The sequence below is a fragment of the Danio rerio genome, chromosome 12 (genome assembly GCF_049306965.1).
Source record: "Danio rerio strain Tuebingen ecotype United States chromosome 12, GRCz12tu, whole genome shotgun sequence".
Taxonomy (NCBI): Eukaryota; Metazoa; Chordata; class Actinopteri; order Cypriniformes; family Danionidae; genus Danio; species Danio rerio.
In genome coordinates, this window is record NC_133187.1 from 10,055,816 (window position 1) to 10,070,000 (window position 14,185).

Here is a 14,185-nt window from a genome sequence, read left to right on the forward strand (position 1 = left end):
TAATGCTTAAGATCAATTTTAAACAAATACATATTAGGTTTAGCATTGGACCAATTGTGTTGGTGTACATGGTATTTCCCATATATAATCATTAAATTAATAAACAAATTTTGCTCCAAAGTTTTATTAACATTATTGAATGGCAAAAAATATATTTACAAGAAAACCTAATATGTAATTTTGTGCTTAAATAAAAGATTTTCAACATCAAACCAAAAGCAGTTCGTGAGAAATTGAAATTAAAGCCAACCTCACGTCATGACGTCACGTGACGCAAACAAAACGCGCTAAAAAATTTGGCGCGCTCTGACAGCCATAGGAAGCTACGGCAGCTGTGTGTTGAAAAGCAGCCGGCACTTTTAAACAAGTCTGTGACCCGAGTTACTTATCTACGGCTGTGTATTCTCTCCGGTAAGATCGTAAATACACCATTACGTTACGTTGAACTGTTTCGAGTTAATGTTGTATAATGAGATGTGTACAGCTGTATTTATCTATTAAACTTCTTGTAAATGTTTAAGCATTCCTATAAACGGATGTTATTTGTGTGTAAATAATATTAAAAAGACTTGCATGAGAGGTATTTGTTTTAGTTAAGATATCAGTGAATGACTTGCAGGTTTTATTCTCCTCACAGACAGTCATGGGTTTGCTGGATCAGTGTGAGGAGCTCTTCAAGACCTCCAATCTGTATGAAGTCCTGGGCGTCTGTAAAGAAGCTCCAGACTCGGAGATCCGACGCGGATATTATAAAGTGTCTCTGCAGGTTCATCCAGACAGAGCTCCTGGTGACCAATCAGCCACGACCAAGTTCCAGGTAACCGCTGTGTATCTCATGCCAACTAATCATTCATGCAGTTGAAGATAGAGGTAAAGTTGGTTTTATATTAGGATATTCAGACATTCTCCCTAATAATATAATTTCAGAAAAGTGTTCTTTACAAATTGTAAATAGGGAAATCATATTAGCATCAAATGACTATCAAAGTACAACATTGTTCACAGTGAATTAGATAGTGTTAATGTTGTTTAGAAGTCATACTTGCATGCTAATTCCGATCGAATATTCAACGAGACTGCTAAATTAACGAATGTGCGAATATAAAATCAACTTTACCTCTATCAGTTGAAGTCCAAATTAGTAGCCCTCCTGTAAAAAAAAATCCTAAATGATGTTTAACAGAGCAAGTATTTCACAGTATTTTCTATAATAGTTTTTCTTCTGGAGAAAGTCTTATTATCTGGAGAAAGGCTGGAATAAAATCTGGTTTTATTATTAATTTTTAAAATAGCCCCTATTATGCATTAAAAAGGTCATATTTCGGTATTGGTAGTCTCCAACAACAGGCTGATACACATGCAAGATCAAAAAACATTGTCATTGTCTTATAATAAGCATTAATTTCTACCTTATTAGCAGGGCCAGACGGAATCTGCGGACGTTTTTTGCTATTTCTGCGGAGAATTTTGGTAAAAATCTGCGGATTTCTGCGGAATTATTTTGGGAGTATCCAGCAGAGTATCATAACTAAGACCTTAATATATTAAATAAAAAGAAATAAATTACTGAATAAAAACTGAATAAATTCAGATATACACACTTACTCAAGTAAAAAAACAGAATTAATGATGGGGTAAAAATCTGCGGAATTCTGCGCACACAGGTTCCGTGTGGGCCTACTAATTAGCCAATTGCCAGCCTGGTGAAAGGGGTGGTTCTTTTTTTTTCTTTAAAAGTGGACCTTTTTGCAGTTATGCACTTCAGTTTTTATTTAACTATGAGATGTAAATACTGCATTTTAGTGACATTTTTTGCTGGATTAACAAGTCAAATGTCATCATAATCACACTTTTTAATGTACTAAAAATATTTCCTAAAAATTGCTATTAAAAAAATTAAAACAAGACTAAATTTTAAAATACAAATTTATTACATCATATATCATTAGGAAAAAAATAGAAATCTGTTAAAGTTTTAAAGTAAAAAAAAAAAAACTGTAGCCTACTATAATTTATTAGACCAACAAAAAAAACTGGCCAGCACATTCAACTATCCTCCGTCACAATTTGGCCATTTCAATCAAAATAGTAATTAAAACATAACAATAATAATACAATAATAGTTCAATCCTTAGATTTTTTCTAGCCTCTTTGGTTAAAAAAAATAAAGCCTTATTCAATGGATTATTTTCATTATTTATGATGGCATAGCAGTCAAAATAAGACAAATGAGCTCATTATGGTACAAATTCTGGACCTGTCAGTGAGGGGTGGGTCTTCCGAACCACCCGAACCCCCCTGGCTACAGGCCTGAAAAGTTAGAACATGTTTTATGCTTGTAGTAAACATGTTTTTAATATAATTTTGACTGTAAAAGCGCACCCACATGTGTTTCAGGCACAGCTCAGATTTTCTCAAGGTCATAAATTATTTGATTTATATAAATTTTGCCTAAAAATGATTAGACCTGTCTAGTTTAATCTGGAATGCATCCCAGATCACCTTCTGAAGTGGTTTGAGCGTTCAGATTTATATCTGATCAGAATAAAATGAATGAAGTGACCAAACTTCAGAATTATTAGCCCCCCTTTTTAATTTTTTTCTTTTTAAAATATTTGCCAAATGATGTTTAACAGAGCAAGGAAATGTTCACAGTGTCTCTGATAATATTTTTTCTTCTGGAGAAAGTCTTATTTGTTTTATTTCAGCTAGAGTAAAAGCAGTTTTTAATTTTTTTAAAACCATTTTAGGGACAATATTATTAGCCCCTTTAAACAATTTTTTAGAAAGTCTACAGAACAAACCATCGTTATACAATAACTTGCCTAATTACCCTAACCTGCCTAGTTAACCTAATTAACCTAGTTAAGCCTTTAAATGTCACTTTAAGCTGTATAGAAGTGTCTTGAAAAACATCTAGTCAAATATTATTTACTGTCAACATGGCAAAGAGAAAATAAATTAGTTATTAGAGAAGAGTTATTAAAACTATTATGCTTAGAAATGTGTTGAAGAAATCTTCTGTTTGTTAAACAAATTGGGGACAAAATTAAACAGGGGCTAAGAATTCTGACTTCAACTGTATATCCATGTTAAGCTATACCTAATCGGGCAAACACCTATCCAATCACTAACAATATATTTCAATAAAAGTTTTAAGAAACGTTTATTTATTAACACTATTTACTTATAATATGGTTTAATTATCTGCCTTACAATAACAATTGTTTTTAATGTTTTTTAAGGTTTTAACTTGGCCATTAAAAAATATTTTTAGCATTTAACCTTGTGTAAGTCTTAAATTTCAATCGTTATGGTCTTAAAATGTTCTTAAAGTCTTAAATTGGACTTGATAGAAACCCTGAAATACTGCTTAAGTTGTCTCTAAAATGCATTATTTAAATCTCATAATTAAATAGAAAAAGAGGTGAATAACTGCAAAAAAATTTCCACTTTTTGAGAAAAAAAAAAGAACCGGGCCTTTCACCAGGCTGGCTCAGGCCAGACTTGCCTAATTACCTTAACTTGCCTAGTTAACCTCGTTAAGCCTTTAAGCTGTATAGAAGTGTCTTGAAAAAGATCTAGTCAAATATTATTTACTGTCATCATGGCAAAGATAAAATAAATCAGTTATTAGAAATGAGTTATTAAAACTATTATGTTTAGAAATGTGCTGAAAAAAAATCTGCTCTCCGTTAAACAGAAATAAGGTAAAAAAATAAACAGGGGGGTAATAATTCTGACTTCAACTGTATATATTTAATATAAGTTAATCGTGACAGTGAAAGGGTGAAATACATGCTTAAATGATCATTTTCATCATTTGCACAGGTTCTGGGTAAGGTATATGCAGTGTTAGCAGACAAGGAACAAAGAGCGGTCTATGATGAACAAGGAATCGTGGATGAAGAGTCTGTCTCTCTTGATCAAGACCGCAACTGGGAGGAGCACTGGAGAAGATTGTTTCCCAAGGTATTTCTTGTGTCAAGCTTGTCTTAATAGGTTCATTCAACTCAAAATTGAGTGTTACTCACCGACGACACAGTGGCTTAGTGGTTAGCGCTGTCGCCTCACAGCAAGAAGGTCACTGGTTTGAGTCTCGGCTGGGTCAGTTGGCATTTCTGTGTGGAGTTTAAACTTTAATTATTTTAAATGTAAATTTCTGCATTAACTTGAGCAGCTCTGTTGTCTCACACTAACTGTCTGCTTCGCTGATGCAGTGGTGTTGCCTTTTTAAATATATGGTCATATTTGCTATAACTTCATACATTTAGTTCAGCTGGAGAAAGAAATGCTGATCTCTTTTTTTTCATGTTGACTCTTAATAACTGCAGTCCATTGATAATGCCTTTGTATAGTTGCGGTGTGCGCGCTTAACTCTGAATTAAGCTGTGGTCACACTGGACTTTTCTCCCCATTGATTTCCATTCATACCCACGCAAGTGCATCAGACCGGAAACGCAAGGTCGTGCAGCAAGTTTCACAGTTCCCTGCGTTGGAAAGTTCAAGCTCGTTGAACTCTGACCTGCAAAATCACATCATATGATTGCGCTAGACCAATTGAGGATCTAAACATGACCTCTCTGGACAGAAATTGAAAACATGGACCGATCGCTCGCTGTTTCAATGTCTAATCATCTTTAATCTTTTTGCAGCGGCATCTGATGTGATTGACCTATCTCACTTCAGCTGTTCTGAAACCGAACACTCTTGAGTTTTTAATGTCAATAAGTCAACTCAGAGTTCAAGTTTAATCTCTGAGGTGGTTGAACCTCCTTACCCACAACAGGCCCAAGCTCACTATTTCTGTTTGCTGTTGAAACTGACAGTTGGAGGGGGATCATGGTTAATTTTGATTTCATTTGGACTTGGTGTACAGGGTTCATACAGTCATGGAAAACCTGGAAAATGACATGGCATTTTTTCTAAGCCTGGAAAAGTTTTGAAAATACATAAAAACTCAAAACGTTTCGGAAAAGTCATGGAAATTACATTTACATTAGTCATTTAGCAGACATTTTTGTCCAAAGCGACTTAAGCTGCAGTCACACCAGGGCAGGGGTGTCAAACTCATTTTAGCTTAGGGGCCACATAAAGAAAAACCGATTCCCAAGTGGGCCGGAGCGGTAAAATCATGGCATATGTAACTTAAAAACAACAACTTCAGATATTTTTCTTTGTCTTAATACGATCAACATAAAACATAAAGCTGGAGCCTGAGGAAAACATGATCTCATGGCAATTCGTAACCTTTTGATTTAGTGACATTCATTTGTACTCATCTCATTCATATAATTTAGTAGGCTACAATGTGTGCTAAAATCATACATTTTCTTATGACTGAACTAGCCACTAAACCAGGGGTGTCCAAACTCAGTTCTTGAAGGCTGGTGTCCTGCATAGTTTAGCTCCAACTTTCTTCAACACACCTCCCTGGATGTTTCTATTTTTTCTAGTTAACCTAATTAACCTAGTTAAGCCTTTAATTTAAATGTAATAAACAATTTCCCAATTAGAAAAATACTACAAACTATTAAATACTATTCATGAAAATACTTAAATAACAGACAAATCCAAATGCCCATCACAAGAGGGCTGCATTCCAGACCAGTTCAGCTCGATGACGTATAATGTTTCCGACACCGCCTGTAGTCCCATTTAGCAACTTGTTAGCAATCGTCTTTTAAAAGTAGCGTAAACGTGAACGTATCTTGAGTTTGTGTTAGCCACGAACCTTATTTAAGCGATTTAACTGAAATCCCATTGGAAAAACTCATTGATTTTGGGACGAGGGAACCGGAACTACTAAAATGCTAACTCGCTTCTGGGTTTTTGAATACAAATTGACATCATAGTTCCTCCACTCTATTAGTGCTGTGTAAGCATCATCTATTTTACATAATATAAAAATAAAGAGATTGTTGCGTGTTTTATGATATGCTGTAATAAATTTAAACATTCATTGTTTTCCTTATGATTCACCACATATACGTAGACATTACATGAAACATTAGGTCATGAAAATTGACTTGAAAGTCCTGGAATTTTTATAGTCTATGAACCCTGGGTGTAATATGTTGTTCATTTTTCAGAGCCAGTAGCTAAAATGAACTGTATTGTGACACTTCTGCCGCAGATTACATTGCAAGACATCTTGGACTTCGAGAAGCAGTATAAAGGCTCAGACGAAGAAGTGGAAGACTTAAAAAGAGTGTACCTGCAACACGAAGGTGACATAGATCTGATCATGGAGTCGGCACTGTGCTGTTCTTATGAAGATGAGCCTCGCGTTAAGAATATCCTGCAGAGAGCCATTGATGCTGAAGAGGTGCCGGCCTACAAAGCCTTCACTCATGAGAGCGTCAAGAAGAAGAACATCCGTAAAAGAAAGGTTGATGACTCTCCTTTTCTTTTTGATGTGCATTTTGGTATAGGTTTTAAAGCAGTGGTTTCAAACTCAATTCCCGGAGGGCCACAGCTCTGCATAGGTCAACTCCAACCACCTCCAGAACACACCTGCTTAATAATCTTGAACACCTTGATTAGTTGGATCAGCTGTGCTTGATTAGGGTTGGAGTAAAACTGTGCAGAGTTGCAGCCCTCCGGGAATCCAATTTGAGACCCATGCTTTAAACCTTTTCTGATGCATTATCTTGTCTTTCTAGGCGGAAAAAGAGCGCAAGGAGGCGGAGGAAATGCAGGAGGAGATGGGCTTAAACAGTGAAGACAGCCTCGTAGCTATGATAAAGGTACAAAATAAATATTCAAAGCTACATTACCATATAAAGGGATGGTTCACTCCAAGGCCCTGTTGTTTACAGCGTTTTAGAACGAAAACGATCCACATTTACACTGCCGTTTCATCTAGCATTTCTGTATAGATCTGCGTTCACTCTACACTACTTAAAGGGCCATGAAACCCCCTCGTTTCAGCAGGGTGTTTTCACACCTCTACTTTGGAAAAAGTCAGAAAAGTGGGCGTGTCCAGCTTTGTTTAGGGGGGAGTGTCAGAGGAAGAAAAGAGGGATGGTGTGGGAGTGTCTATTTGGGCGCGCCAATTATTATTGTTCACCAATTATTAAATGGTGAACTTTAACTGCAGTTTGGCTCTTTTATTCAGGGAATTCATTCATGCCCCTCGCGACAAATTAGATATTTGATTGGAGGAACTGCTCTAAGCGTGTATTTTTCATGCAATGTTTGATACCGCACGGCGAATGAGAGAAAAAAAAAACTCTGCATTTCCCGGAAACTTAGATGCACACAGCAGGTAGCGTCAGAAAGCCGTGTGTGTTATTCTGGTCACTAAATGCGGTAAAAACCCTACACGAGGTTAAAGTTTGGTTGTAGTGCTAACATGTTTACACTCGGTGCAATAGTTTGTTCGATACGAACAAACTGAATAAACAAAGTGCACTGGTCACTCACTTACCAAATCTGTAGAGACAGAACAATCAACAGCAACTAGAGCCGCGTCTTTATGAAGAGAAGACTACAAGCGAATCCGGATCTCAGCGTTTGCAGATGAGAACAGCTCTCAGGTAAACAATAATCCTCCTTAGACACGTAAGTTATTGTTGTCGAGCGTCGCGTACACTGTTAATCCACACGTGACTCTGAGTTCTCACAGAGAGAAAATGAAAACAAAACTTAACTGCAGCAAACTATAAAAGCAACACTTCACGCTTGTTTTGCCAACACAACGTGGCGTCTCACTCGTCTAAACACCGTGACAGTAATGAAGTTTAATGAAGTTGCACAATAGAGCGCGCTGATTGGTTTGAACCAAGCTTTACTCATGCATTAATGCATTACACTGTAAGACGTAATAAAACACACTCTGGCACAGACGCCCAGTCTGCACGCTGGAATACAGGCTATTATGTCATGGCCGTGACGCAGCTTCAAAAATTAGTTTCAAACCGGAAGTACGAATTTGCTTGAAATAACGCAAAAACAACCAATTTACACTTTTTAGTGAAATATAGGTGTCTTAATAGTGTTTTTAGCAGTGTGGGACACATATACGACTGTCAACAGCTCAAAAAATGTGTTTTGGTGTTTCGTGACCCTTTAAAACGCACATCACATGACCATGCACACACTCAAGCATACGCTGAAAGCTGCTTCAGCGTATCCTCGTGTCAGAGGTCCAGGCAGTCAGATAGAGCTCTGAGCTAGGGATGCGATGATTACAGATTTTGGCTGAACGATTAGAGTCTATAGGGATGTCAAAATTAATTGTTTTTTCCGTGCACGGCGATGCAGAAGCAAACAATTCGATATCGGTTCAGTAATAATCATAACTGGTTATTATGTACTGATGTCATTTATCTCCCATGCGCTCTGTCGCTAGTGAGGTGAGCGCCAGTATTTACAACACTCAGGAGCCAACTCAGGGCCGGCCCGTGGCAGTAAAGGCAAATGCTAAGGGCGCTGTACATCCAGGGGGGCGCCAGAAATGTGCGCGGTTAAGTTGGTTTTGTTTTCGATATTCCTGACACATTCAGTTATAGCGGCAATAACTCAAAAACCTCTTACCCTAAAAAGATCTAAAGTTATGTTTCACAGCTGTCTTTTTTTTTTTTTTTTTTTTTTTTCGCTCGTCATTACGACCACTGCTCCGTTTGAGCCCTCGCAATATGCGTTTAGCCAGGAGAGCTAGCACGGAGAGGAGCTCTCAGTGAGGGACCGTTGGAAAAGTGTGTCTTTTTTTTCTTTCTTTTTTTTATTGCTCAGCTCATCGCGAGAACTCCCGGCTAAACGCATATTGCGAGGGCTTAAGTGTGTGTGTTTGGTGCTGTTTGTGTATGTGAGTGAATGAGAGACAGTGTAGTGCTGTGTGTTTAGACAGCTTGTTATAGCCTCCCCCCAAAATATAACACAGTGTACGGAAAGCATCGTCAATGCACCGAGATATCGAATCAATGGCATGATAATACTAACCGAACTGTGAGACCAGTATAGGTTCACACCTCTAATAGTCTAAGGGTGCTTTCACACCTGTGAATCAATTAATTTGTTCCGAAAGGGAATTGTTACATTGTTGCTCTTTGTTCTTGGTGCAGTTCGCTTTTTCACAGCAAAATTACTAAACGGACCAAAAGAGCTAAAACAAGTCTTATGTGCGTAAACACTCCTCATATCGGTCAGAGTTTTACGGTTTATTTGGCAGAGTCCCACTCAGCTGTCATGAGTCTTTGTTTAAATTATGACAATGAGCAATAAGACAATATAAGCGATGTGAAGATTGTGGGGGTTTGTTGGTGTTTGACGGTGCATTTGACGTGTCTGAAAAGCGAGGAAGGATGTGGAGGGGTTAGAAGTCTGCGCAACGTATTTGATTACATGGGAGGGAGACGCGGGCATCCGGGAGTCTATGCATTTGCGGGAGACTTGCCAGACTTGGGATGTCTGGAATGACCTCCCTCCCTACTCATAATTCTTATAGCTGTATGCCTATTACATATCCAAAATATACTGTGATATAGGCAGGCTCGGATCGTATCGCTTTCTCACGACAATCCATCCGCTCCAAAGTTTGTTTCAATCAAGCCAAGGCCACCTAATACAGGCAATCTCGAACCGATTGATTTGGCGTGGATCAGAGTGCAATTGCTGGATTCACATATGCCAAACGAACCGCGCTAACTGACAGGTTCCGAAACAAATGTTTAGGCGTGAAAGCCTTTGGCCTCCTTGGTAGAGCTATCGACTCCCATGCAGAAGGTCGCCGGTTCGATCACAGCTTGGAGTGAGTTGGGTGATGTATAGTCGGTAGGAGATACATTGGTGCCATGACTCAGATGGGAGTGAGGTTTAGGGGGGTAAGTGTAACGAAGGCCAGCTAGTAAGTGCAATGCAGGTAAACCTTACTTCTTTGACCTCTAAAGGTTCTCTAGCGAAAGATGCTAGGGGCCAAGGTCTTTAGCCACCTTGGTAGAGCAACCAACTCCCATGTGGAAGGTTGCCAGTTTGATCTCAGCTCGGAGCGGGTTGGGTGATGTAGGACCAGCGTGGGTTACGGTTTCACAGCTTTCACGATTATTGATAGGGGGACGTAAAGAGTATTTTAAGAGTGTTTTGTGACCACCCTGAAATTACAGTTTGTTTCTTTTAGAGAGTAATGTATCATCTCCTCCTGTCTTTTTTCTACTGCGCTGTTTATCGTCTCCATTCTTCATTTTGAGAATGTGTCAAATAAGACCTTCCCTCACCTCACGTCTATTTTGCACACTGTAATGCTTAAGGGGGATGTAATATTGGATGCTCGGTGGATTCTTTTGGGAAAGTTCAATATGCACGATATTTCAAAATTTTAAATCGTAGACAAAATTATTCAGATATTATTGCTAATAATACTGTTGGCACGTGGGCTTTTTCAAGGATGTTTTTGGTTTGTTTGTGGACCCACTCGAAGCTAAGAATTCTCTGACTTTTGCTGGTAAAAAAAGCCAAAAGGCGACCTTTAATGAATAGAAAAACAGGTAGCCCTTGTCTTGAGCAGTGCCTCCAGAATTCTATTTTGGGGCGGCAGCCACTGTGATGCATGAGTATTATTGCAATGAAATTGACTGTTGGCTTTTCTGTCTACTATTTAGCAAAGACAAAAGGCTAAAGAAAATGGATTCAACTCCCTCATCTCAGATCTGGAGGCAAAATATTGCAAGAAACCAGCAGCTGGAAAGAAAGGCAAGAAAAAGTGAAAGGGTTACGACAAACAAATGCAGTCAAATTCACATTGTAAATAACAGTAAGAGGGAACATTAACAGATACCAGCCCTTTGTTAGCAATAGCAAACCTGTTCAATGCGCTCATGGATGTCCTACAGTGGATGTTCAGTGGAAATACATAATGTAACCTTTCAAGTGTTCCTGTAACTTTTGTATGTGTATATATTATCCTGTTTCGGTGTTTAAATATAATAAACTTTTGATTAGTTTTAACGTCTACGTTTGTCGTTTCTAAGTTATGAAAACAATATGTTAATTTTCTATATAACAGATCTAATACAAAAGTCACCTTTTAAAGACATATTTATTTTTCTGAATAAAAAAAGCATTTCAACTGGGTTTTACAACACTACACTGTAGTAACAACTGATTACTTGGCGACACTGAAGATATCTGTGGAAAGCTGGGCTGTCCGAACTCTGCGTCATGAAGTATTTTTTGGATTTGAAGCTTCACCAAGGATTGTTTTGAAGCAGGCAAGCGTCTTAATGCAGGTGCTAAACTCCGCAGGAATAAATCGACTTCGTCTTGCTGTTGTTCGTCTTTCTCTCTGTCCTTTGCATCTTTAGTTGCCAGATATTTCTCCAATAGCTCAAGTGTCTCTGATCTCCTCCGCTTTACAATGCTGGATCTCATCGCTTCTGGACTGGTCACAGACGTCCCTGTACTGGTGCTGGCTGGTTCCGCCCCGCTGTCTTCATCTGGCTCGTCATCCTCGATTTTGCTGTCCAGAATACCACTGTAGACCAGCAAAAACCATTGTGAATAACCTTGAGGTCGTGTATGCTTTATTAAAATGTAGAACAGCAAAATAAACAACATGGATAACTCTTTATAATAACCACACCCTATGAGCTATTTAATAAGCATTAGCAAACAGTGAATTCATTATTTGTTAAGCATTAACTCTACATTAACAGATGTAAGCAGTTTATAACTACAGCTACAAATGCTATATTCTTGACATCTATATAACGTGCTTAATGATTGTTTTCATACTTTATTATAATTCTTATGACTAAATTAAGGCATTATTAACTATCCAGTTACTTGAGAGTTGCTGTTTTTTAAAGAGTTCTAAATGTGCAAGTAAATAATTAATAAACTACTCCAATCAACATGTATATATCTTATTATTCAGGTTTATACTAATACTAAATGTTTATAAATACTTTATTAACTCAACTTCATCCAGTTTTGTGACCTAATCAAAAGTGAGGACTATTTACAGTGCATCCAGAAAGTATTCATAGTGCTTCAATTTTTCCACATTTTTTATGCTATAGCCTTATTCCACAATGGATTCAATTCATTTATTTCCTCAAATTCTACATACAATACCCCATAATGACAATGTGAAAGAGTTTTTAAAATTGTTGCAAATTTATTAAAAATAAAAAAAGCTGTATAATCACATGTACAGAAGTATTGACAGCCTTTGCCGTGAAGCTCTGAATTGAGCTCAGGTACATTTTGTTTCCACTAATCATTCTTGAGATGTTTCAGCAGCTTAATTTGAGTTCACCTGTGGCCAGGGTTGACAGTGCATGTCAAAGCACAAACCAAGCATGAAGACAAAGGAATTGTCTGTAGAACTCCAAGACAGAATTGTCTCAAGGCTGGGGAAGCTTACAGAAAAATTTCTGCTGCTCTGAAATTTCTAATGAGCATAGTGGCCTCCATCATCCGTAAGTGTAAGATGTTTGGAACCCCCAGGACTCTTCCTAGTGCTGTCCGGCCATCTAAGCTGAGTTATCGGGGAAGAAGGGCCTTAGTCAGGGAGGTGATCAATAACCCGATGATCACTCTGTCTGAGCTCCAGCGTCCATCTGTGCAGCAATTCACCACTCAGGCCTGTATGGTAGAGTGGCCAGACGGAAGCCACTCTCTGCCTGGAATTTGTCAAAAGGCATCTGAAGGACTCTCAGACCATAAGAAACAAAATTCTCTGCTCTGATAAATAGGAAATTGAACGCTTTGGAGAAAACCGGGCAAAGCTCATCACTAGGCGACAGTTCATGTTCCAGCAGGACAATGACCCAAAGCAAACTGCCAAAATATCAATGGAGTGGCTTTACAACAATCGGTTGTATGTCCTAGAGTGGCCCAGCCAGAGCCCAGACCAAAATCCAATTGAACATCTCTGGAGAGATTTAAAAATGGCTGTCCACCGTTGCTTCTCATCCAACCTGATAGAGTTTGAGAGGTACTGCAAAGAGGAATGGGCAAAAATTCCCAAAGACAGGTGTGCCAAGCTTGTGGCATCATATTCAAAAAGACTGAGGCTATAATTGCTGCCAAAGGCGTTGACCAAAGGTTGTCAATACTGATGTACATGTGATTTTTCAGGTTTTTTATTTTTAATAAATTTGCAACAATTTCAAAAACCCTTTCACATTTACATTATGGCGTATTGTGTGCAGAATTTTGAGGAAATAAATTAATTTAATCAATTTTGGAATAAGGCTGTAACATAAAAATGTAGAAAAAGTGAAGCACTATGAAGACGTTCCAGATGCAGTGTTTGCTTTATAAATCCCTTATAAATGACAATTAAAGGCTCGGTTATATGCTACACCCAAACATAAGAAAAACGACTTTATTAATTTCTATTCATTTGAAAATACACAAATTAAACTATCAAGTGAAGATCACAAAGATGAATTGTTCATTTGTTACTGAGCCTTTAATTGTCATTTATAACTAAGGGGCTTATAAAACATAAATAGTCACTTTAAGTAAAAAAACAAACATAAATAATAAAGCATTTACAAACAGAAACAATTAACTACCTAATAAACTTAGTATATGCCTAAATAATAATATATAAATGTTGATTTGAAGAGTTCATGAATCATTTACTAACTCAGTCTGAATTATCCTAAAAACTCCATCTACTCTTAAATACAAATGATTTGTAAATGATGGATTACTTAATTTTGTCAAGAAAAAATAATCAGTAACAACAAAGTGTGATAAGACAATCATTAACATACAAAAATATGGGAAAAGAAAAGCACTATGAATACTTTCTGGATGCACTGTAAATAGTCCTCACTTTAGGTCACAAAACTGGATGAAGTTAAGTTAATAAAGTATTTATAAATATTTAGTATTAGTATATGCCTGAATAATAAGATATATACATGTTGATTGGAGTAGTTTATTAATCATTTACTTGCACATTTGGAACTCTTTCAAAACCAGCAACTCTCAAGTAACTGGTTAGTTAATAATGCTTTAATTTACTCATAAAAATTATAATAAAGTATGAAAACAATCATTAAGCACGTTATATAGAAGTCAAGAATATAGCATTTGTAGCTGCAGTTATAAACTGCTTACTAACATCTGTTAATGTAGAGTTAATGCTTACCAAATAATGAATTCACTAATTGTTAATGTTTAATAGCTGATTCATAGTGTGTAGGTATTATACTACAGCATGTTT

The 14,185-nt window shown here is 37.3% G+C and overlaps 2 protein-coding genes across 2 annotated transcripts in view; one reads left to right on the forward strand and one right to left on the reverse strand.

The window, feature by feature from the left end:
* Nucleotides 1–289: 289 nt before the first annotated feature.
* dnajc9 (DnaJ (Hsp40) homolog, subfamily C, member 9) lies at nt 290–10,943 on the forward strand. The gene is given in 6 exon segments (NM_001002433.1): nt 290–411; nt 638–817; nt 3,832–3,972; nt 6,137–6,391; nt 6,666–6,749; nt 10,602–10,943. Coding segments are annotated over 5 exon segments (759 nt in total). The 5' UTR covers nt 290–411; nt 638–643; the 3' UTR covers nt 10,707–10,943.
* A 76-nt stretch (nt 10,944–11,019) lies between these two features.
* Nucleotides 11,020–14,185, reverse strand: part of si:ch211-207i20.3 — a 7,220-nt gene continuing 4,054 nt past the window's right edge. The window contains exon 3 of the mRNA XM_021480265.2: nt 11,020–11,473. Coding sequence (XP_021335940.2) covers nt 11,065–11,473 — 409 coding nt within the window. The 3' untranslated portion in view covers nt 11,020–11,064. The remainder of the gene's footprint in view (nt 11,474–14,185) is intronic.